The sequence below is a fragment of the Gracilinanus agilis genome, chromosome 2 (genome assembly GCF_016433145.1).
Source record: "Gracilinanus agilis isolate LMUSP501 chromosome 2, AgileGrace, whole genome shotgun sequence".
Taxonomy (NCBI): Eukaryota; Metazoa; Chordata; class Mammalia; order Didelphimorphia; family Didelphidae; genus Gracilinanus; species Gracilinanus agilis.
The window spans coordinates 64,093,579-64,117,361 of NC_058131.1; the positions used below are offsets into that span (position 1 = coordinate 64,093,579).

A 23,783-nucleotide genomic window follows, 5' to 3' on the forward strand; every position below is an offset into this window, starting at 1 on the left:
TGGTTCTCTGCTGGAATCCAAGGCCGGTGTTCTTTCCCTTTTACCTCACTGTATTTATTTGTTTCTAAAATTTTTAATGAACACAAATCTGTTTTCTCTCCCTCCTACTTCCTTGTCCATTGAAAAACAAAGGCCTTATCACAAATATACAGTCAAGCAAAACAGATAGTCACATTGGCAGTGCTCCCCTTCCCCCCGAAAATGTCTCATTCTTGCATTTTGAGTTTATTGCCTCTTTTCAAGAGGTTAGTAGCTCTGGAATTATGCTCAGAGTAATAAAACTATGTATATACCCTTAGATCTCGCACTATCATTGTCAAGTCTGTTTCCCAGGATGATCAGAGAAAATGGAAAAGAATCTAAATGTATGGGTTGTTTTTAATCCTTTCTGTTCAACTCTAAAACAGAAGGGTAAGGACTAGGCAACAGGATTAAGGAACTTGCCCAGGGTAACACAGCTACAAGTATATGAGGTCAAATTTGAACCCAAGTCCTCCTAGGTCCAGGCCTGGCAATCTTCTATCCCCTGGGCCATCTAACTGCCCAAAAACTTATATGTTCTAAAATATTTGTGGTAGCTTTCTTTGTAGTGTCAAAGAACTTGAAATTGAGGGGATTCCCATCAACTAGGGAATGACCAAACAAGTTGTGGCATATGACTGTGATGGAATATTATTGTGTCATAAAAAATGATGAACAGGTTAATTTAAAAAACAAAACACAGAAAAACCCTATTTGAAATTATGAAAAGCAGAACAAGTTGAACCAAGAGAACATTATATATAACTTTAGAATTATTTAAGGAATAAGTTGTTGTGACTCTGGGCAAGTCACTTAACCTGTTTGTCTAGCCCTTAACACTCTTCTGCTTTGGAATCAATAATTAGTATTAATTCCAAGATGGAATGTAAGGGTTAAAAAAATAATAACAAGTTATGAATGTCCACATCCAGAGAAAGAACTGATAAATGGAAACACAAAAGATATAGTTCACATATATTTTTTTTGAGCCAAATGAATGCCTTCTCTAGTACAGGAAAAGGAAAGAGGGATATATCTGGGGAATTAAATGTAACCAACAAACAAATTAATTAATAAAATTCTCAAAAATACATATATATCTTTAAAAAAAAGAGGTGGGTAGCATTCTGGATCCTGAGTCATCTAGAGTCATGGTTGGTTATTTCATTGATCAAGGTCTTAAATCTTTCCAAGTCATTTGTTTTTACAAGATTGTTATTGCACATCTTGTTCTCCTGGTTTTCCTCACTTCCTTCTGCATCAGTTCATACAAGTCTTCTCAGGAGTCTATAAAACCGTCTTTCATCATTTCTTACTGCAAATCATTTTCCTTTACACTCATGTAACAAAATTTCTTTGGCCATTCCCCAACAGATGGGCACACCCTCACTTCCCAGGTTTTTGCTATTTCAAAAGGAGGTACTATACTTTTGTACATATGGGTCCTTTCTCTCTTTCTAGGTCTAGCGGTGGTATCATTGGATCAAAAGGCATATAGTTGGTGACTTTGTGACTAAATCTCTGGAAACTTCTAGAGGGGGCACCAGGAGACCTAGTTCCTACCAGATGTCATCACTCCCCAGCTTTTGGCTATTTTGCAAAACTATTTAACCTTCCCAGGGACTGCCTCTCCCAAACACTCCACCCAATTCAAGTGCCGACCTTCCTCCCTCCACCACTTTCCCCTTTCAGTCTATTTAAACTCTGACCCCTCAGTCCTTAGTCTGGGAACCCAGCGCTTTTGTCCCTACTGGAATGGTCCTCTAATTCTGGTGGACAATGGGCAATTTGAAGTTGTTTGACCAATTTACAATTCAACCCACAGTGAATCAACTGGCCTATTTGTCTTTTTCCTAATTTGCTGATTTCACTGACTCAATGGGTGCACACCTCATTGTATTCAGAAACAAGCCAAATAGATCAAGTTTGAAGATGACCCCAGGTTAACTTTTTTATGCAATAAAATTCAAAGTTTCTGATAGGGATATGATTGGGGATGTTGACTTTAAATGATCACTCTATGGCAAATATTCATAATATGGAACTAGGCTTTGAACAATGAAAAAAAATTGCTTCTAAAACTCTTAAAGTCTTTGAAAGAACCTCAGGAATGACTTCAATGGTCTGGAATTTGTCTTACCTTTATAGTTGCCATTATTCTCTTTGGAAAGATTTGTCAGGAATCTTAGAGACCTGCCCGTAGACCCTGATCCACATTTTCCAGATAAGGAAACTGACTCAGAAAGGGAAACAAGTTAATGATGAAGCTAGTGCTAGAACCCAGGTCCAAATGGTTTTATTTTTTATTTTACCATTTTGAATCCAGGAACATTAAGCCTCCCTTAGGATAAGCTTCCCAATTGAAATCTCATCTTGGAAATTTATTAAACTTTGACACAACTTCTCCACGGTTCTTTCAGTCTCCTCTCCCCTCGGATTGAGGGTGGAGAGGAGAGAAATGACTTCTTCCAATTAGTTACTCGGCTCCATTTCCCTCCTGGAACATGATGGGCCTAGGCATGAGGGTGAGGGTTTCCTTCCTCTTCCCTTTTCAGCTCCCTTCCTTCCCTCCCTTATTAAATTGTAAACTCCTTGAGGACATGGGCTGTCTTTTTTCTCATCTATATTTCTAGTATATATTTGTTTATTATCATTATTTAAAACGCTGACTTTTCATTTTAGAATCAGTGCTTGGGTGGCTCAGTGGATTGAGAGCCAAGCCCAGAGATGAGAGGTCCTGGGTTCAAATCTGACTTCACATACTTCCTGGCTGTGTGACCCTGGACAAATCACTTAACCCCCATTGCCTAGCCCTTACTGCTCTTCTGCCTTGGAACCAATACACAGTAATGATTCTAAGACAGAAGGTGAGAGTTTAAAAAAAAAGAAGAATTAAAGGCTAGCATTGGGGGTTAAGTGACTTGCCCAAGGTCACATAAGTCCCATCTTTAAAATGTGGCATGCACCAAGCTCACAGATATGTTGTAAAGAAAAGCACTCATAAACTTGAAATTAATGAGAAATAGTTTAATAAACTTTCTATAAACTACAAATATGAGCTACTATTATTTTGGTTGACAAGTTCTGGCCAGTTTGTTAAACTATCTTCTTCTAGAGCTTTGCAGCCATGTATCATTTATATTCAGAGCAAAAATGATGCATAGTACAATAAATTCCTATTTCAATAGTTTTCTGTACCAAGTTAAGTGACAGGGAAGTGATCACACACACACACACACAAAAATGACAAGGGGTAGCTAGATGGTAGAGTGTACAGAGAGTCAAACCTGGTGTCAGGAGGACTTGAGTTCAAATCTGACCTCAGAGAATTCCTAGCTGTGTGACCCTGGGCAAGTCACTCAGATCTGTTTGCCTAGCCTTTACCCTTCTGTCTTGGAGCTATTGTTAAGAGTCTAAAAAAGAAATGATGGGATGAATGGACAAAGAAAAGGATAAGAAAATGAATGAATGCCAGAGCAAGTGAATGAATCAATGAATGAGTTAATAAATGCCCTGATCTGTGGCTCCCCCCCCACCTTGTGCCCATCTCTACTCTCAATCAGCATTCTGGACAGACAGATTGACACACAAAAATACAAGCAGCCTCACACCAATATTTTTAATGGTTGGCAGTGAAATGGCAGGTAAAAATATATATAACCATCTGCAATTCAGTTTCCCAGGGCCTAGTTTCAGTATTCGAGGTAAGTAACACTGGTTAGGGGTCTCCCACCTGCTAGGATTATTGCTTTTGTCTTGCCAACAGCCGCCCATGGCCTTGGAGCACAGGGCCTTGTCACAGTAGAGGGGTCAAGAGGGGCCAGAGCTGTTTCAGGGGAAGAGCAACGTGATCTTTTTCCAGGGTTAAGTGTTGGAAATGGGGGTAGGGGAGAGTATCCTCCTGCGAAGGGACAGACAAGTCAGACCCAAAGAATTACTTCTGACAGTTTCTGATATCCACCTCCCTTCTCCACCCTCCCTCTCATTCTCCTATTTATTGCCCCTCCTGGTGGCTTTAGCCCAGGCAGATTTTAAAACCTCCCCAGGCTTGGAAATATATATATATATATATATATATAGTCTGGCCAGTTTTAAAGCTGTCAAGGGATCAGGGAATAGCAGAGGGGTCTGGGTAGGGGGTGTCTAGCATTTGTGACTCCTTTGGTGAGAAAGACGCCCAAAGTGAATTAGAAATGGACTGGAGGGAAATAATAGTGCCACCAAAATGGCTATTCCCTCTTCAGCTCTGCCCCTTGGACCCCGAATGGCTCTGAAAATTCAGTCCAGGACCAAGGCGCTGCACACCTGGTTTGGTCTTAGCTGATATGGAAGCACTTTGGACATCATGGCTGTTACTGTTCACAGCTTGACCCTCTTCAGGACTGGAAGGAGGCTTGAACTACTCTTCCCTTCAGTGGCTGAGGAGGGCGGAAATTGTTCACCATTCGGACCTTCTCATCCTCCTCGGCAGTGAAGAGGAGGCTCCGGAACTTTTCCATCTGTGAGAAGGCAAAGCAATATCGGTGGTTTAGACTTACAAAGCAAGTGATGAGTTCTAGCACCGGGGCAAGTGGGAAAGATGGGGTGGAACTTCTGGGATCGCTTCATTCTTTTCTGTCACACTCACATAAGGGCAGCTATTTGCCTATCTCAGATTTATTTTGTTGGCTTTGGGGCCCTGGCTCCCTAGTTTTTGAGGAGGGATCACAACAAAGTTTGCCCAGCAAAACTTCTTTCTGTTTTGCAACTTCCCCAGGAGGGACTTCTGAACTGGTTCTGTCCATCTTTCTGCTCCATTTTCTCTCTCTATCTCTTCAAACTCTTCTAGTCCAAACCATTAAAAAATAGGCTTAAAGCACTCTTTGTGGTGGCAAAAAATTAGACAATGAAGGTATGCCCTTCAATTGGGGAATGACTGAACAAATTGTGGTATATGCTGGTGATGGAATACTATTGTGCTCAAAGGAATAATGAACTGGAGGAATTCCATGTGAACTGGAATAACCTCCAGGAAGTGATGCAGAGTGAAAGGAGCAGAACCAGAAGAATGTCATACACAGAGAATGATACACTGTGGTAAAATTGAATGTAATGGACTTCTATACTAGCAGCAATGCAAAGATCCAGAGCAATTCTGAGGGACTTATGAGAAAGATGCTATCCACATTCAGAGGAAGAACTGTGGGAGCAGAAACACAGAAGAAAAACAACTGCTTGAACACATGGGTTGATGGGGATATGATTTAGGATGTAGACTCTAAACAACCACCCCAGTACAACTATCAATAATATGGAAATAGGTCTTGATTAATGATGCACGTAAAACCTAATGGAAATGCATGTTGGTGATGGGTGGGAGGGTGGTTTGGGGGGGAGAGAAAGAAAATGAATCATGTAACCATGGAAAATTTTTCTAAAAAATAAAAAATGAATTAAAAAAAAAAAGAAAAATTGGCTTAAGGGCAGTAAGGTGACTCAGTGGATAGAGTCAGGCCTAGAGATGGGAGGGTCCTGGACTCAAATCTAGCTTTAGGTACTTCCAACGGCATGACTCTGAACAAGTCACTTAATCCCCATTGCACAACCCTTCATACTCCTCTGCTTTGGAGCCAATACTTAATATTAATTACAAGACTTTAAAAAAGAAAAAAATCGATTCAGCACGTTTCATTCTATGGTCCAGGTCATGTAGAAAAGTAGCAAATGGCATTGAAGGACTCAGGGACCGAGCCCTGGGGAGTCCCCCATCTCCACCTCGTACATATAGATTTTCCAGCCTTCCTTTCCCACATTCAAATCAATTGTTTCCAAATGGGCTGACTCAGTGAAACCGAGTGGTTCTCTTAGTATTTCTCTACCCCCTAAGGGGTTCATGGTGATAGTACAAGCAGTAAATAGTTGCCCAATTATGTTACAAATCTATATTTCCTGTGACAACAAGCATGCTCATGTTTGAAGCATTAGGTTTGTCTCTGCAGTGATTTGAAACCACCACGAGCTTTTGGGGAGCAAAGATTATGATTGTAGTTATCGTGAGCATTTAATGAATAAATCTAAAAAAAAATGGGAGCAGAATATGAAATTGTGCGGGAAGTTCACGCCCTTTTTTTGTTATTGAAAGGGGTTCTCAGCACAAAAAACATTTGGGAACCAAGGGCAGTGGAAAGAGCTCTGCTTTCAGAGGTCTGTATCTACAGTCTTCCAGTCTATTAGATTGTAAACTCCTTGAGGGCAAAGACTGTCATTTGCCTCTTTTTTGTATCTTTAGTGGTTAACACAATGACTGTCCCACAGTAGGGACTCAATAAATGTGGGTCGGCTGATGGATTGAATCCCAATACATTCTTTTTTTAATTAAAAAAATTTTTCCCCCAATACATTCTAGACCTTTGGCTGCCACTGATGAGCTTGGTGACCTTGCCCTTGACTTCTCCAGCCATGGATCTTCTAATGTGAAAAACAAGAATAATATTCCTTCACTTCAATAAACAATAAACCTACAGGAGGACATGGGACTAGAAATGGGGATAAACAATGATATATGCAAAACCCAGTGGAATTGCTCATAGGTTACGGGAGAGGGAGGGAAAAAAGCATGAATCATGTAACCATGGGGAAAAACTCTAAATTAATTGATTAAAGATTTTCAAATAAAAAAAGATGGGAAGCAAAAAAAGAAAAGAAAAAGAAATAAGGACAACAGACAAAAATAGAATAGGCCTTGCCCTCAGGTTCTTCTAATTGGCTTTCATTTCCTACTTATACTTCTTCCAATTGTGATTAGGAGATGAATGAGGTAACAGCTATAAATGCCTTTGTCAGCCTTCTACCTCTGCGTCCCACCTTCCATTTCTCTGACCGTCCGCTACTCCCTGCTCAATTCTTGGGCAATAACAGATCAACGGGGGATCCAGTCCTGGGCATTTAAAATGCATTGAATGCCGGGCTCTCTACTCAGAAAAACCTGGATAGGCTTTCACAAACGGAAGCAGAGTGGAATACGCAGAACCAGGAGAACACGGTACTGTGACAGGAATATTTTGCAATGAACATCTGGGAATAATGGCTGTTCTCGGCAATACGGTGACTCAAAAGCAGGCCCTCCTCAGGAATATTGTCTTTGGGACTTTGAGACATTACGCCCTCTCCTGCGCTCTGAGAAGACCAGGCCGGCCTGCTTTGTGCTCCTCCCCGGCTCACCTCCCGGCTGGGTCTTTGCAGGAATCATCCTCATCCCTGGAACAGAGTCCCTTCCGTATGTTCCCCTTAGAGGCCGTCTCTTCCCGACGGGCACCCCCAGCATCTGGCGCAGAGGCTGGCCCGTGGAAGGGGCTTATGGAGCACTGGCTCAGATCCCAGCCCGGGTCCTGGGATGGCCTCTGCTCCAGGGTGCTGGCCAGGTTATCTCGGGGTGCAGAAGGAGAGCCTGCGCCATCCGGCACTGGGGGGAGCCCCTCTGCCCGCAGTAACGGCCCCATTCCCATCCCCGACGGCTCCTTCCCAGAAGGCTGCCTCCTCTGGGGGCTCTGCAAGGACTCACCTGCTTCTCTGAGATGGTGATGGGCTCCTTGAGGACGATCCAGGTCACGCTCTCGCTCAGCGGCGGGGTGGTCAGGGAGCCGGGGTAGGTCCAGTAGTTCAGGTTCATGGGCAGGAGGCATTTGGGATTGAAGCTGTTGAACTGGGCTTTGGTTCCCTGGGAAGAGACTCTGGTTTAGGGCTCCTGCAGGACTAGGTTAGGGCTTGGGGAAGGTGAGAACAGAAATCCCAGCCTGAGGTCAGACCGGACGGACAATCCAGGTCTGGAGACGCCACCCTGAACGCCCTAGTTAGGGGACCGGGCCCTGCTGCCTCGGACTCTCCTTCCTTATACAGCACGTTACCAACATCTCACCTGGTCCTCACAACAAGCAACCTTGGGAGGTGTTATTATTATTCCTAATCACAACGGCTAACATTTACGAAGCTCGGACTACGTGCCAAGCACTAGGCTAAGCTCTTCATAAATATTATCTCTTCCTATTATATAAATTTTAATGTCATATGAATATAAAATATAATAAGAGATAATATTTATTTTTATATATTAATTATATGGTACAATTATATAAAAATAAATATTACCTCTTCTTATTATATAAATTTTAATGTAATATGAATATAAAATATAATAAGAAGAGATAATATTTATTTTTATATATTAATTATATGGTATAACTATATAAAAATAAATATTATCTCTTCCTATTATATAAATTTTAATGTAATATGAATATAAAACATAATACAAAGAAATAATATTTATTTTCATATAAATATTTGTAATATTTATGTAAAAACATATCTGTGTTATTATATATTATACACATTACACATTATTCTATATTATAAATATTTATATAAAAATAAATATAATCTCTTCATATTATATCTCCATAAATATTATCATAAATAATATCTTGGTCCTCACAACAGCCCTGGGACGCGGTACTCTTATTATCCCCATTTTAAAGATGAGGAAAAGGAGGTGGGCTGCGGTTGAGCGACTTGCCTGGGATGGCACAGCTACTAAGTGTTTGGGTCACCTTTGAATTTAGATCCGTTCTTGCCATCAGGAGGCCTCTCGCAGGTTAGCAAAGGGAAAGTGCTTTGCAAACCTTACAGGCTCCACAAATACTGGCTTATTATCACTGATCTCTGTGAGTCCCCGTTTGGTAGGCTTTAGATAGAAGGAACTTTAGAGCTGCCCTGGCTGCTTGGATATTTATTCTCACCCTAACCTCTCTATGACTCCATCCTTAGTCCAATCTCCTAACTGGCAAACCAGGCGCCCAAGTCTGAGAAGTTAAGTGACTTATCCAAGGTAACAAGCCGTTCCAGAGCTTATATTTAAGTCGGATCCTCTCGTTCTGAGTCTAACAGTCTTTCTCCTACAGCCTGGGACGTGCCCTCTAAGATAATCTGGCGCTGACATTCTAGGGTTCTGTAAGTAAATCCACCAGGGATCTAGCATTGATTTCCTCAGTGAGGACCTTCTCTTTTCAGGATAGCAGATGGCACACAGGAAAATGAATACTCTTCCCAGGCTCAGATTTGCTCACAGTCACTGGCTGCCTCCTGGCCCGGCACTCTCCCCTTCAGGGTTAATGCCTCTGTGGAACATCTCCTTTTGGGGTCCCACGTACTCAGGAAGGAGGCAAACAGGGGGTCTCCTACCTGCTCTGGCACTCTACCCCTGAAAGCTCAATGGAGAGCCCCAGGCTTTGGCGAGGGGGAAGAGAACATGCCGGGGCTAAATCGAGTCAAAACCAAACCTTCCGTCCCCAGCGTGCCTCTCCCACCTCTGACCCAATGCCTCAGCATCCTCCAAAGTGCCTTTGTTTCTGCACATTTCTAACTGTGGGCAACACGGAGGTGCTGGAGAGAAAGAGGAAGTGCCCCAGCAGGGTCAGGACTCCCCTGCCCTCCGGTGTTGCCTGCGATCCACATGTGCGATACTGTATCTGTCATGAGTTGGTGCCCTTTGGCTACTGTTGGTGTTTGAATAACAACTGGAATACCATCATTTTTTTATCAATAAAAAACAGTAAAATAAATTTATGAATCTTTTTTTTTTAACCCTCACCTTCCGTCTTGGAGTCAATACTGTGTATTGGCTCCAAGGCGGAAGAGTGGTAAGGGTGGGCCATGGGGGTCAAGTGACTTGCCCAGGGTCACACAGCTGGGAAGTGTCTGAGGCCAGATTTGAACCAAGGACTTCCCATCTCTAGGCCTAGGTCTAAATCCACTGAGCTACCCAGCTGCCCCAGCATTTATAATATTTCATTTTATTGTTATTATCTCCACTTTACAGTGGAGGAAAATGGTTAAGATTTTCCCAAGGTCACACAGCTAGTAACTGTCTAAGGCTGGATTTGAATTCAGGTCTTCCTGACTCCAGGTCTGATCTGCCCATTGGGCCTTTGGAGTCCAGCAGAACTAATCTAATCCTGGCATGAGTACTTCAAGTCCTTTGTAATTAAAAGTCCCTATCTTTTTCTCCATCCTTGTCCTCCACCCTAGTCCTTTTCTTCTCTAGGGATTACACACCCAAACACATTCAGGATCCTAGAGGTGGCCCTTTGATTACCAAACAGAAACATGGATTTGGAGAAAGGACAAAAAGAAGGCAGAAGGAAGCCCTAAAGTCTACAGAATACTCACTTTGAATCTGACCATGTACAAGGCATCTGTCAGTCTGTTCATGCTGGCATGTTCGTCTCCAGTCTGGAATTTACAAAGGATAAATGGTGCTGAGATTGTCTTCTGGGCATGCCCCCTTCTGGCCCAGGATACTCAGCCCCCTGGACACCTCCCACCAATCTCTTCCAAATAGTTCTTGCTTGTAAGGTGTTGCCACAACACGTGCATGTGCTCTTCTATCCTAACCCCTGAGTGTGTCTGGGGTCTGCTAGTACAAGGACAAGGTTGAGTCAACACTGATGAGGAGGAAGAAGAGGTGACGTTGGATGGATCATTGTGGGAAACTGACTCCCTGCTTACTCTAGAGTGAATCCTAAAATATTGGAGCTGGAAGGAAATTTAGAGAACATCTTGTCCAACCTCTGCCCCGTATGGGGAAATCCAACACAGAATATGGGTATATGATCAGTGGAAAGAACATTCTGATTCTGGAAACCAGGACTGGGTTCAAATCCTAGCCTGCCTTCTTATTTCCTAGGTTGATAAGGAAACTGAGCTCCAGTTTCCTTATCAACAAAATGAAGGATTTGGACTATGGTCTCTCCTACAAAATTCAAAGTCCTACCATCCTGCCACCATCTTAGAGATGAGGAATTGGGAGAGGGTGGAGCTGGCGTGACTTGCCCATGGTCAGACAACCTAGAACGGGGGTCTCCTGATGGCCAAACCATTATCCTTCCCATTGTACAACATAACAATTTTTAAGCTCAAGGAAGGTAACCCAGAGGAAGTGAATTAGGTTTAGAGTCTAAGGACTTGGGCTTAAATCCTGATTCTGCTAATTACTCCCTATATGACATTGGGAAAATCATTTCCCCCTCTGTTGGCCTCAGTTTCCTCATCTGTAAGATGGGTGGGCAGTGAACTAGATGACCTCTAAGGCTCTGTCCAGCTCTAAAATCAATAGACCTATATTTTATAGACCTCACACCGAGACCTCCAAGAGATTATCGGAGTAGGTCAGAAACACATGCAGATATATCTGGATGGCCTGAGCCTACAGCTAAGATTTTCTGACTCTTCAACCAGTTCTCTTTCTTCTCTTTGAGGTCTAGGCCAGAAGAAAGTTCCAGGTATCATCTGCCCTCTCCTCTCAACCTATTAGAGAAGTGGAAAATGCCATGGAAACCATGGACAGTGTTACCGTTGTCTGCCCATCATAGAGATTTTCAGTAAATGCCAAGGAGAAGGCAGACAGGAGAGAGAAGGTGGTGGGGTACGGGAGGGGGGACAAGGAGGGTTTGCATGCATCTAGACCTCATGGCGAGCCCCTCCCTCCAGTGAATTCACTCACCTCCAAGAAGATGCCGACCACAGCCAGGCCGTCTGGGGCTGCTGCTGCTTCAGCAAAGGTCTTGTATTTTTTCCCATTCCAGTGGACCAAATGGAGCTGCAGAAGGAGACAGTCAAAGCAAAGCTAACTCCAGGTACCTTCACTGGCTTCCCTGCTCAGGGCCAGTCTAGCTAGGCTTACAGAGGTTTATTTTTCCCATTCTGGCCTCCCACACTTTGGGGCTGTCCTTTTGGTTGGGGGAATGACAGTTTTCTGGGGTGTTCCTCGAATCCAGCCAATTCCATATCATGGAAAGAGGGTTAGAGTTGGCAGCCAAGCCTGCATTTGAATCCGAGCTCCAACACTTACTGGTTGTATGACCTCAGCCAAATCATTTCATTTAAAAAAAACAAAAACAAAAAAAACTTTACCTTCTGTATTAGAATCAATACCATGTATTGATTCCAAGGCAGAAAAGTGGTAAGGGCTAGGCAATGGGGGTTAAGTGACTTTCCCAGGGTCACCCTGCTAGGAAGTGTCTGATGCCACATTTGAACCCAGGACTTCTTGTCTCTAAGGCCTGCCTCTCAATCCAGTGAGCCACCTTCCTGCCCCCATTTCATTCTTCTAGCCTCTATGTTTTCAACTATAAAATGGGAATAATCCTTAAACTCCTTGTTTCGTGGAGATGTGATGTAGAAAGTGTCTTCTTCTGAACCTCGAGGAGCTACAGAAAATGTGAGTGACCCTCCATGTCTCCTTATTGTTAGATCCGTGGCAGATGTTATCAGGGTTTGTCTTGGCTGACCTTTTCTACCTGGTCTTTCTTCTTTTCTACCCTCCCCAGTAATCCCTCATCAGGCTTGTCCCTTCCCCAGGAATATCTCAACTCTGGACCAGTCTCTCCTCCTTCCTTCCATTTTATCACAGCCTGCTCTGTTAGGAAGGAATACAATATGGTAGAAAAAACTGCACTTAAGGCCAAGCTCTCCAAAAACCAAACTGTTTTCATAGATACTTTGAAGCTTAATTGGCATTATTTTTTTCCCAATCGCTTTCTTACGTCTAGATAATCAACAATAAATCAAGCCCTGATATGACACATTTGCTGATATCGGAGGTGTAAATGCTCACACTGAAAATTTAACCATCAGTTCTTCCAGACCGAGAGGGCCAAAGCACATTCCTGAAGGGGTGGATCTGTGAGCCTCCCTCTTGTAGCCAATAAGGCCTCGTGATTAAAAATGGCAATCAAAGTCCAACCTTTATAGCACTCCCAGGTAGCCGGAGGGCTGTCCTCACAGTAGCCTTGAGAGGTGGATGGTTGTTCAGTTGTAGCTGTGGTGTCCAACTCTCCAGGACCCTATTTGGGATTTTCTTGGCAAAGATACTGGAGTGGTTTACCATTTCCTTCTCTAGCTCATTTTATAGATGAGGAAACTGAGGCCAACAGGGTGAAGTGACTTGCCCAGAGTTACACAGTGAGCATCTGAAGTTGGATTTGAACTCAAGTTCTTCCTGACTTCAAACTTCACCACCTACCTGCTCCTTGAGAGGAAGGTAATTTGAGCATTATGATCTCCATTTTACAAGTGGAGAAACTGAGGGCCAGAGCATGATAATCATAGTAATAGTAATTCATTTTCCCATCCAAAGTGTTTTTTTCACAGCATCCCTGGAAGGTCAGTAGAGCAGGGATTATGGTCCTCACTTCACAAATGAGTAAACTACCCTTAAGGAAATAAAGTGATCTTTCCTATGCTACAGAGGTGGTTAAGTGACAAAGCTGGAAGCCAAAGATTGACATGACTAATGATAGAATTTCAGTCTGAGAAGGCAGAGGGTGAAAAAGGAACTTTCTGTGGGCACCTCAATCAGAGCACTTGGTGGGAGCACGAGGGGGGTTCTTTGTTCCCCCTAAAGAAAGGGCAGAGTCCTGGGTCTTACCTCACTGGAGAAGGACTTGCCATCCACTGTGTGTTCTGAACCTAAGCTGTGTTTTTTCCCCCAGTGAAAATGGAACTGCTTCAGCCGGTAGGGCCCATCCAGGGGGCCCCCATTCACCACTATGGAGAGAGACACAGGATGATCAAGAACTATCAGCTCTTCCTTTCTCCCAAGTAAGTCACAGTAAACACCTAGATTTTTTGTTGTCATTGAGTCATGTCCAACCCTCTGTGACCCCATTTGGGGTTTTCTGGGTGAACATACTGGAGTGGTTTGCCATTTCCTTCTCTGGCTTATTTTACAGATGAGGAAACTGAGACCCAGAGGATAAAGTGACTTGCCCAGGGTCACACAGCTGGATACCACAGAGAATACTTTATGACTCAGAAATCCTTTTCACATACAGATTTTTATCCAGCCCTAGAAATTATTCTATTAGACAGGAAAGACATTGGACAGCTAAAGATAATAATTAGCTTCGGTAGAATGCCTGAAGGAGAGCTCCCAAGGAGGGAGAGCGAATGTCAGCTCCACAGGAAGTACCCCAGCCTCCCTTCCCCAAGTCACAGCTGGTTAGCCACGAGGCTGACTGGGCTAAGAGGCTCCTTTCAGGGACTACATCAGCTTCGGAAACTCACCAAGTCAAGGAATGGGAGGCTGAGAGGTAAAGGGACTGCCCAGAGGAGTCAGAGCCAAGTCAATCCACCTAGAGCACTGGCAGAAGATTTAGCACCAGCAGGAAATTTGGAGACAACAGGCTCAGAGAGGGGGAAAAACTTGGCCAAGTTTCCAGCTGGTTCAGAAGAGTCCAACATCCTCTAAGAGAAACTCAGCTCCCTTTTCTCTACCACATGCTGTCTCCTCTCAAAAGTCTCCCTGGGAGATGGTACCACGGCCAGCTGCAGTGGATGCCAGACTCAGACACAAATCACAAGGAGGAAAGGAGCCGGGATACATTTTTCATCTGGAAAATACACACTGCCCTATTTCTGGCTGGCTCTGGGGCCAAGCCAGAGCTGGAAATCCCAGGCTGGAGAAGGGGGCTCTGTCCCCAGTCAGGTCCTCCCTTCCTTAGCCCACTGGCCAAGCTGCTCTGAAGGAGGGAGACATCTGGGAGGAAGGGGAACCCTTACAGGCTCCGGCTCCCCCCCAGGAGGAGGCAGCTGCCCTGCAGAGGGTTCACTAGCCTAGAACTCCATAGCACTCTTTCAAAGCTCCCTTCCCTGCTTCTACACCTGAAACAACACACACCATTCCACTTCTCTATCTCCTCCTTCCTGCCCTTTCCCATTATAAGCTGCTTCTCCTTCCAGCTTCGCTCCCTTCTAGCCCTGACACAAGCTAAGGAGATGGGGAGAATGTCTGTGCTGGTCCTCCTGATTCTGGTTATGGCACAGAACCCCCAACTTTCCTCCTCCCTCATTCTCCAGAGGCTCCACGGAGTCATCTATGGGCCCTTTGGGTCTTTTATTCTAGGAAAGGCCTAGGATTGTGGAGGGAGAGATGGCAAAGGAAATCGCTGCCTACCAGACAGAGGAATTCTATTTGGAAGAAGAGACTTTGGCCCCACTCACAGACTAATTAAGGCATTGTGGCATAAAGTTCTAGTGTCTGTTTTGTGATGCTGCTAGAACAGTTAGCATTCCTATATACACTTTATATACACATATAAAAATTAAATATTTATACCTATTTATAATATTTTTTATTATAGAAGTTCTATATTTTTACTATAGTTTATAGAGGTATAATGTGTTATATACATATATGTACATATTTTGCCTTTAAATAGATCATCTCATTGGAGCCTCACATAACTCTGGGAGACGGGTGATGTTATTGTCCTCATTTTACAGATGAGGAAACAGAGAGGCAGACATTAAGCAATCTGCCCAGTTAGTAAATGTCTAGGGCAGAATTTGAACTCTGGTCTTTGTGACTCCAGATCCAGTTCTCTCTATTGTGTTGTGTCGTGTTCCTACGGTTATATTTCTGCAGTATCGTCCTGGCCAAGATGATAGCATGTGTGTTTTCATGGCTGTGTTGTTCCGTGGCTGCCTGGCATTGCTGTGTTCTGCCCAGCACGGTTCTATGTGGGTGTGGCTGCGATATCTCCCAGGGACCCGTCTCCCGGGGCTGCTGTAAGCCCACCCTGAAGGGCCAGAGGAACGTGAATTGTTAGAATCATTGCGTGTTGGGTTATTTCATTGTTTTCACAAAAATACTCCTAGGTTGTGTTGTTGTTCCTGGTTGCATTATCTCTTTACTTCATTGTCATGATTCTCTTTGGAAGTCTGGACTTCTCCAGACAAAATAAACGGGTGTCTGGGGGCAGGCTTAGGCGAGGGACCCTCCAAGGACCTGGGTTCAAATGTAACCTCCGACACTTTGCAGCTGTGTGAGCCTGGACAGGTCACTTAACCCAAATTGCCTAGCCCTTACTGCTCTTTTGCCTTGGAACTGATATTTGTATCAATTCTAAAACAGAAGGAATGGGTTGAAAAAAATAATAAAGCCAAGAAACTGGCTCTGGGCTGGCCCCAAAACAGCCCAGGATGGGAAGATAGATGAGCATTAGCAAACAAGTCCCCACTTCATCCTAGGCACAGGCTGAATTTTTCTGGTCCATTTTCCTCAATAGAGGACAAATGAGGACAAGATGTGTTCCCCTGACACCACCCCCTTCCCCCAACCACACACACACACACACACACACACACACACACACACACACACACACACACACAAAATGTTCCAAACCAGGGTAGGGTGTCCACTGCCCAGCCTGGTCTCCCTTCCATCTGGAATGGGGCCAGGGATGACCCGTGGCAAAACCAGGGAGTTAAAAAGCAATAGAATTTAGAACTAATAAAGCAGAAGTTCTTAACTCAGGGTCCTCAGACCCCTAAAGGAGGGACTTTGGGTAAATTTTACAGGTCAGTGAACTTTGGACAAGAAAAAAAAATAAAATCTTTATTTTCTCTAACCTCCAAGTCAAATTTAGGATTTGCTTCATTATATGGACAGGCAACACATATTATTCTGAGACCAGGTCCCTGGGCCTCACCAGACTGCCAAAGGCATCCATGATACAAAACAGTCTGCTTTAGGGACAATGGAGGAATACTCCCCTCTTTCTATAGTTGAGAAAACCGAGGTGCAGAGAGAAATGATTGGCTGTAGGCCATGCAAGTAACAAAGAAGGGATGCGAACACAGATGGCCACCAATGCTAGCTCCAAGGGACACTCTGCATTAAGTTTTTTTCTTCAGACAATGAAGTCTACTCTGTGGCACTGTCATCTCCCCTTTCCTCCACCCCCTTTTATTTTATGCTAATGTTTATCTTTAAATGAATCTGACTGATTATCCTCTGAGCCCTGCTGAGAGAACCCTAGGAAGAGCCAGGAGCCTTCTTTTTTTTGGGGGGTGTCACTTTCTAATCACCAGTTAGTGCCCAGGACTCACCCCCTGAGTGCCAGGCCCTCTCAGGGTGAGCTCCGATAACAGGCTCCGATTTCTCCCTGAAAGGGATAGGGAGCTTCAAGCCATTAGCTGAGGACAGTGGTAGCCTGCCTGAAAGTTACTAGAACCTATTAGAATTTTAATTACTGGATTGGGTATCAAGTTGGCCCCAGGTCAGGTGGCTACTGGTAGCTCCTATGAGATGCTTGGAAGATCCTGAGAGGGAACCTCCTCTAACAGGCCAGAACAACCAAACTCATCCTCCCTTTAATGGCTCCTTCACCACTGCAAAATACAGCATGGCAATACTAGATTGATACTCCTGTCCCTGCCATCCTGGTAGTGAGTCCTGCTAGCCCTTACCATTCTTCTGTCTTGAAATCGATATTTTGTAATGACTCTAAGACAGAAGGCAAAGGTTTTTTTAATGTGGGCTAAAGAGATCCCAGAAAGTGCTTGCAAAAACATGGGAATGGGTACTTTGGCCAGAAGACAAAGGGTACCAAGTTGACCGCAGCAAGACCTGGGTTCAAGGCCTTTGTCACCTATTGGCTGTATGGTTCTGGATAGATCCCTTAAACTCTCAGCGCCCCTTGATAATTCTCTCTTCCTAAGATCATAATTATCAGTGCTGGTACTGAGTTTCCTCATGGGGACTGTCCCATGAGGATGAAATCTGAGGGTCCAACTTTTACCTAAAAAGTTGGAGGAGCCAGCCTTCTCATCTGCTCTAGTCCAAGAGCCCATCCACCCAATTGGAGCTCTGATCAGAGAATCCTTTAACCTCTCTAGTCCCGTTGGACCTCCCTGCTCCATCACAGAGTCCTAAATAATCCAGTTCCAACTCCCCTGATACACTGTATTCCATTGTATGAATGGCAACAGAATAAAAATGTTATTTGTTGAAAATTCACAAAGGGATGCTGGAACCCAATCAAAATAGCTCTTGGGAGGCCATTGTTAAGTTTTCAGTGAGATCACCTCGGAAATCAGCAAATGCTACAAACTGGGACTTGATCTAGTTTTTTAGATTATTTAAAAAAAATTTTTTTTAACTCTTACCTTCTTTCCTACTATCAATTCTTTTTTTTTAAACCCTTACCTTCCATCTTAGAATTAATACTTGTATTGGCACTAAGGCAGAAAAGTGGTAAGGGCTAGGCAATGGGGTTAAGTGAATTGCCCAGGGTCACACAGTTAGGAAGTGGTTGAGGTCAGACTGGAACCCTGGTCCTCTTGACCACAGGACCAGAGCTCTAGCCATTGTGCTACACAGCTGTCCCTTGTTGATTATTTAGACTTAAAAGTGATGGAGAAAATGTTAATAATGCAGACTAAACTTAAGCGTGTGTCCTATTTTCTAGAGAGCTGGCTGTTATACATTTACAAGCCCATTTCTAAAGTGTACAAACACAGAATAGGGTATGTGAGAATGGAAAAATACGAACGCATCAGATAGGCCCAATGGCGATGCCTAACACCAGAAGTCATGATTTCAGCTTGGGCTCCTCCTTTCCTAGACGGCCACTGCCAGGGGTGAGGGTAGAGATCAAAGATGGCTTTGGCTTCAAGGAAGGGACAAGGGAGAAGGGACGTAATGAGGCCATCTGTGAGAGCCTGGAGGGGGCAAGGAAATGGAAAAGAGTTAGGGAATGGCACCGTGGATAAATGGCACCTGGGCCTGGAGTCCAGAAGACCCGACTTGAAATCCAGCCTCAGACCCTTAACAGCTCTGTGACCCTGGGCAAGTCATCTAACCTGTGTCCACCTCCATTTATTCCTGTGTAATATGTGGATAATAATAGTACCTATCTCCCACGATTGTTATGATGGTCAAATAAGATAATAATTGTGATGCAGTATATAAATTTTAGCTATTATGATGATTATATTCCTCATCCCTTTACTTCTCAAACTCCTGAAATCCTCTTCTCTCATATTTTCTTCCCAGAACCAAAATCCCTCCTGGAGGAAAGGTGGCATAGTAGAAGAAATATCGTCGGGCTTTATTTAGACTCAGAACTCTTGGTTTGTTCAAGTCACTGATATTAAGAGAATAAATGACTGGGCAATCCATTGCCCCTCTCTGACTCAGTTTCCTCATCTGTAAAATGGAGCAGGACTAGACGGACCTCCAAGGTCTCTTCTAGTTCTAACATTGTGGGAATCTGTTGTTTCATTGGCTTACTCACCCAGTCACTGGACTCTCTCTTTATCACTGCATAACTGTGACTAATCCTAAATCAGAGACACTAAAGGGATCACAAAGACCTCACTGATAAGAAGGATAGGTTTCTCTGCCTTTCTCTTCAGGCCCACTCAAATCTGAGATTCTACCTGATTTCGGCCTTGCCCTGCATAGAATGTCGTAGTTTCAGTGGTGTCCTTCTCCCAAAGGCTCCAGGCACTAGGAGATTAGGTACTATCTGAAGGAGAGAGGTCAATTGATGTTTCAAGAAAAAAAAAAAAGAATGAAGGATTTTAATAGACAATTATTGTTCAGTCCAACTCTTGGTGACTCCATTTGGAGTTTTCTTAGCAAAGATATTAGAGTGGTTTCCCATTTCCTTCTTGAGCTCATTTTACAGGTGAGGAAACTGAGGCAAACAAGGCTAAGCGACTTGCCCAGTGTCACATAGCTAGTAGTGTTTGAGGTCAGATTTGAACTGAGAAAATGAGTCTTCTGGTCTCTGAGCTCAGTACTTTCTACTGAGACACCTAGTTGGTGTTTACAGAGAAAGCCAGGGACCAGAATCCAGGTCATCTGCTTCTAGGACCTAGTGAATTTTCTCATGACACTTAATGGTCAAGCTGACCTATAGGATAGGTTCTGGCCTGTTCCTCTCCAGGACAGGGGAAGAGAATAAACATTTATGTAGTGCCTACTTTGTGCTGGGCACTGTACTAATCACTTTACAAATATTATCTCTTTTGTCTTCACTACAACCCTGGGAGGTAGGTACTATTACTGTTCCCATTTTACAAATGAGGAAACGGAGGCACGTAGAGCTTAGGTAACTTGCCCAGGGTCACATACCTACTAAATGTTTGAAACTGAATCTGAACTCTGGTTTTCCTGACTTTAGGCCCAGCATTCCATCTACTAGCTGCCAAAGTGAAAAGAAGAGAAAAAAGCTAAAAGAGAAAAGAAAAATGAAAGCTGCGGTGGCAGCAGGGGAAGGACCAGTGACTGATTCCCAGCTCCTTCCGACAGTCCAGCCTCATCACTCTCACCTGTCCGGTCATCCACATCATCGAACTCCACCATGACAGAATGTCCGTTGTTGGAGATGCTCAGGGACATGCAAGACTCATAGGCCAGGACCAAGGGCTTCAGGGTAGGGTCATAAACGGCCTGACTGGAGACGATGTCGATGGGAGACTGGCGGTCTCCCTGGGCGATGGGGTACAACTTGTGCCATTCTGAAGGACCTGAAAAGAAGACAGGCTCAATGGGCTAGGAAGCTTCAATTACAATGAGGTTTAGATTAAGCTGTGGATTTGGTTTCTCCAGCATACCTTGCACACAGTAGACATTTAATAAATGTTCATACAATGGACTTGAAACATATCTCTTTTCCCAGGGTCATAGAAAACCTGATGCTTCAGGAAGCCTTCATTTAAAATTTTTTTTAAACCCTTATCTTCTGTCTCAGAATCAAGACTATATGTATTGATTTCAAGGCCGAAGAGTGGTAAGAGCTAGGGACTGGAGGTTAAGCAACTTGCCCAGGGTCACACAGCTAGAAAATGTCTGAGGTCATGTTTGAACCCAGCACCTCCCATCTCTAGGGCTGGCTCACAATCCACTGAGCCACCTGGCTGACCCCTAAAGGATTCTTTTAGTGGGTTAGAAGTCCAGTCCAGGATGATGGGATGATGTCTCCAGAGATTCCCCTGGGTCTGCTATAATCTGGGCAAACATCTAGGATAAGGAAGACAGATAGGTTGCCTATCTTTCACTATTAAACTCTCATCTAGTCTTTTTTTTTTTTTTTTAAGCTTGACTTTATGTGTTGGTATCAATTCTAAGAGTGGTAAGAGCTAGGCAATTGGAGGTAAAGTGACTTGCCCAGGGTCACACAATTAGGAAGTATCTGAGGCCAGATTTGAAGGTAGGTCCTCCCCACTGCAGATCTGGTGCTCTATTCATTATGCTGCCTAGCTACCCCTCTTCTACTCTTAGATGGGTTTTCAAAACCCGCTGCCTATAGCCTAGCCTTCAATAAAAGCGAATGTGAACCCTACACAAGTGGGTGCACATAGATACCCTCTCAGGAAGCCATATTCAGCTATGAAAAATAGCCAAGCATACTTCTTTACTCAGTCACTCACCATCCACATACTCATCCGTGTACATGGACAATGAACTCATAAGACTGACTGGTAACAAAGGTGCCACTGCTTCATTTGCTCCATACAATACCCCCGTGAAGAAGGTAGCGCCAATGACTCAAAAACTCAATATACAGAGGCCGGAGCTCAGCTTCCAAGCAGGGTCTGCAGAGTCCAGAACTCTTTAAATTATGAGTACTTCCCACAAGGTACATCTGCACCGGCCCAAAACCAAGCGTCCTCATGCCTTGGCCACACGTGTCTACACAGCCACATCCACACACAGCACATGTTATCGCAAATGCGAACCTTTGCCCACAATAGATCATACAAGCAACCCCCATAGATCCACCCCTCCCTCTCCTGCCCCTATCCAGGCATCTGTACCCAATTCATTCACACAGCACCCCCCCACCCCCAAACCCACCTGTACAGGAAGGCTGATTGAATCCTTGGCACCCTGGTGGGCTCCCTGACTCTGAGGGTCTGCAGCTACTGATCCACGGGGAGAATATCCTTCTGAGTGGATCTGTACCCCAGGCTGGTGGGGCCTCCTTCCCCTACTCCCCCCCTTCCTTTTAGCTTCCCAAGTTTTCCTGGGGAAGCTGTGGCAAGTGCTGGGATTCAGATCAGATGCGTATGACTCAGATTCTCACAGCTCCTGCCTCTCTGTTTATTTTTAAATCCCCTTTTTTTTTGGCCTGCTGTAAATCCTCTCCCAGGAAAGGAGCTCCTCGGAGGAGGCTCCCCACCCGGATGGGGCAGAGCGGAGCCGACTAGGGCTCTGGGCCACCCTGCCCCACAATGGGGGCTGGTGGCTCTGTGGGGGTACCTGTTGTGCCACTCGTAGGGAAAAGGAAAGAGAAGAATGTCAGCCAGAACCCCCCCCCTCCCTGGGTACCAGGGAAGCTCTGAGTGGAAACATCCCCACACTGGGCCTAGATCAGGTGAAATCAACATCTCTCCGGCAGTGGCCCTTCCGCCTCCACTCAGCATCCTCTTGTTCTGGTTTACTTTTGTCCTGGTCTCTCCCGCCTATTCTCTAGCATTCTTTTTTTCTTCTCTTCCCTACTCGCACTACCTGGCCTCTAATCCCTTTCCCTCCAAGTCTTTCTAGCTCTTTCTCTTTGCAGACAAAAGTAGAATTAAGGCCATCTCCACACCCACCCCACCCCCAGGGAAAAAAAGCCCAGAGTCAAAGTGGAAGCCTAGCCATACTTTCCACTAAAGATCTCGGCACCACAGGTTCCTTCCTAGTTTAAAAATGACCCATTCCTAGCTCTGGCTCACACTCTCCATCTTCCTCTTTTGTCTCCTCTCCCCCAGCCCCTGACTGAACCCCTAAATCTCTTTTCCCTTCCCCGAAAAGGCCCCTCTCACACATTAGGAGGACGCTGCCTTCCACCAAAGGCGTCATCCTTCTCTTTCTCCCATGACCCTTCCCCTTCAGAAGGCTGCCCAGTCAACCTATGCTCCTCCCAATGAGTGCTCGATCCCAGATTGCGAGAGGCCAACTCAGTTTAGGGCTCTTGCAGACGGGGGTACCCCTTCCCCATTCTGCCCGGTGAGGCGAGGGGTGGAGGGGGTGGGGGGTGAAGGTTCTCCATTGGACCGAGGTTAGGATGAGAGAAGAGAAGAGAAGGTAGGTGTAGCTCAGACTTTGCACCCATTTAGCTGAGTCCTGGTCATCTTGGGAAATGGGGTTTAGGGTCACAGGAACACAAAATGTGCCTTAGATCTTTGAGAGTATCCAGCCCAACCTTCTCGCTCTAAAAACCGGTAAACTGAGACCACAGAAGGAACCTGACTGGTCCAAGGTCACACTGAGGAGGTAGAGAAGAATTCTGGGTCCGGGCCAAAAAGCAGTGGGAGTGGATTTGGGGGCTAGGGGGGCGGACTGGATCCCATCTGAGAGTGGGGTCCGGAGTGGAGCTGTAAGGTCCGAGGGTCCGGGGCGACCGGGAAGGCACAGGGTTCCAGACCCAGGCAGGAAAGAGTTGGTCTCTAGCATGCCTGGGGGAGGGAGCCCGCAGAGAACCGGGAGGTGAAAGGCTCTGGGGCATGAGCTTGGGAAGCAGAGGCGGAGATTCCCGGGGCTCCGTTAGAATTCTATCCCAGCGGAAGGTGGGAGGTCCCGTGTCCCGCCTGGAAGCAGGAACCAGGGTTCGCACGCGGGATTTAGGAGGGGAGGATTCAAGGGGCCAGGGGCCTACGTCTCGGGCAGGGGTGCGTGTGTGTCCTCCTACCGTCCTCCTGGCCGTAGCCCCAGCCGTGGTGGCCGGTCATCCCGCTGCCGCCGCAGTTGCCGCTGCGCACCTGTCTTGGCTACAGCTTGGGCTCCCGGGACTTGCTCTGCGCGGAGCGGCCGCTGAGCCCCAGCTTAAAGCCTCCGGCGCTTTGGCTGCGGGTGGAGATCCTTGGGGGCCCGCCTCCCGCACGCAGCCTGCCCCACCCCCTCTCTCCTCCCACCCGACGGGACCCAGGGTCCGGGCTGTGGAGTT

The 23,783-nt window shown here is 45.2% G+C and overlaps 1 protein-coding gene across 1 annotated transcript; it reads right to left on the reverse strand.

Moving 5' to 3' along the window:
• Positions 1-3,615: 3,615 nt before the first annotated feature.
• CA7 (carbonic anhydrase 7) lies at positions 3,616-23,614 on the reverse strand. The gene is made up of 7 exons (XM_044660605.1): positions 23,529-23,614; positions 20,182-20,379; positions 13,484-13,602; positions 11,558-11,653; positions 10,225-10,287; positions 7,562-7,717; positions 3,616-4,520 (listed from the first exon to the last, which is right to left on the reverse strand). The coding sequence occupies exons 1-7, from the start codon at positions 23,566-23,568 to the stop codon at positions 4,398-4,400; spliced, it is 795 nt and encodes a 264-aa protein (XP_044516540.1). The 5' UTR covers positions 23,569-23,614; the 3' UTR covers positions 3,616-4,397.
• Between the last annotated feature and the right edge of the window lie 169 nt (positions 23,615-23,783).

Excerpts from the sequence above, each read along its gene's own strand:
- CA7 (XM_044660605.1), bottom strand. The coding sequence starts at position 23,568 with ATGACCGGCCACCACGGCTGGGGCTACGGCCAGGAGGACG. Across the intron at positions 11,654-13,483 it reads GCAAGTCCTTCTCCAGTGAG|CTCCATTTGGTCCACTGGAA; the intron begins GTAAGACCCAGG and ends CTCCTTCTGCAG. Across the intron at positions 4,521-7,561 it reads TCACCATCTCAGAGAAGCAG|ATGGAAAAGTTCCGGAGCCT; the intron begins GTGAGTCCTTGC and ends GCCTTCTCACAG.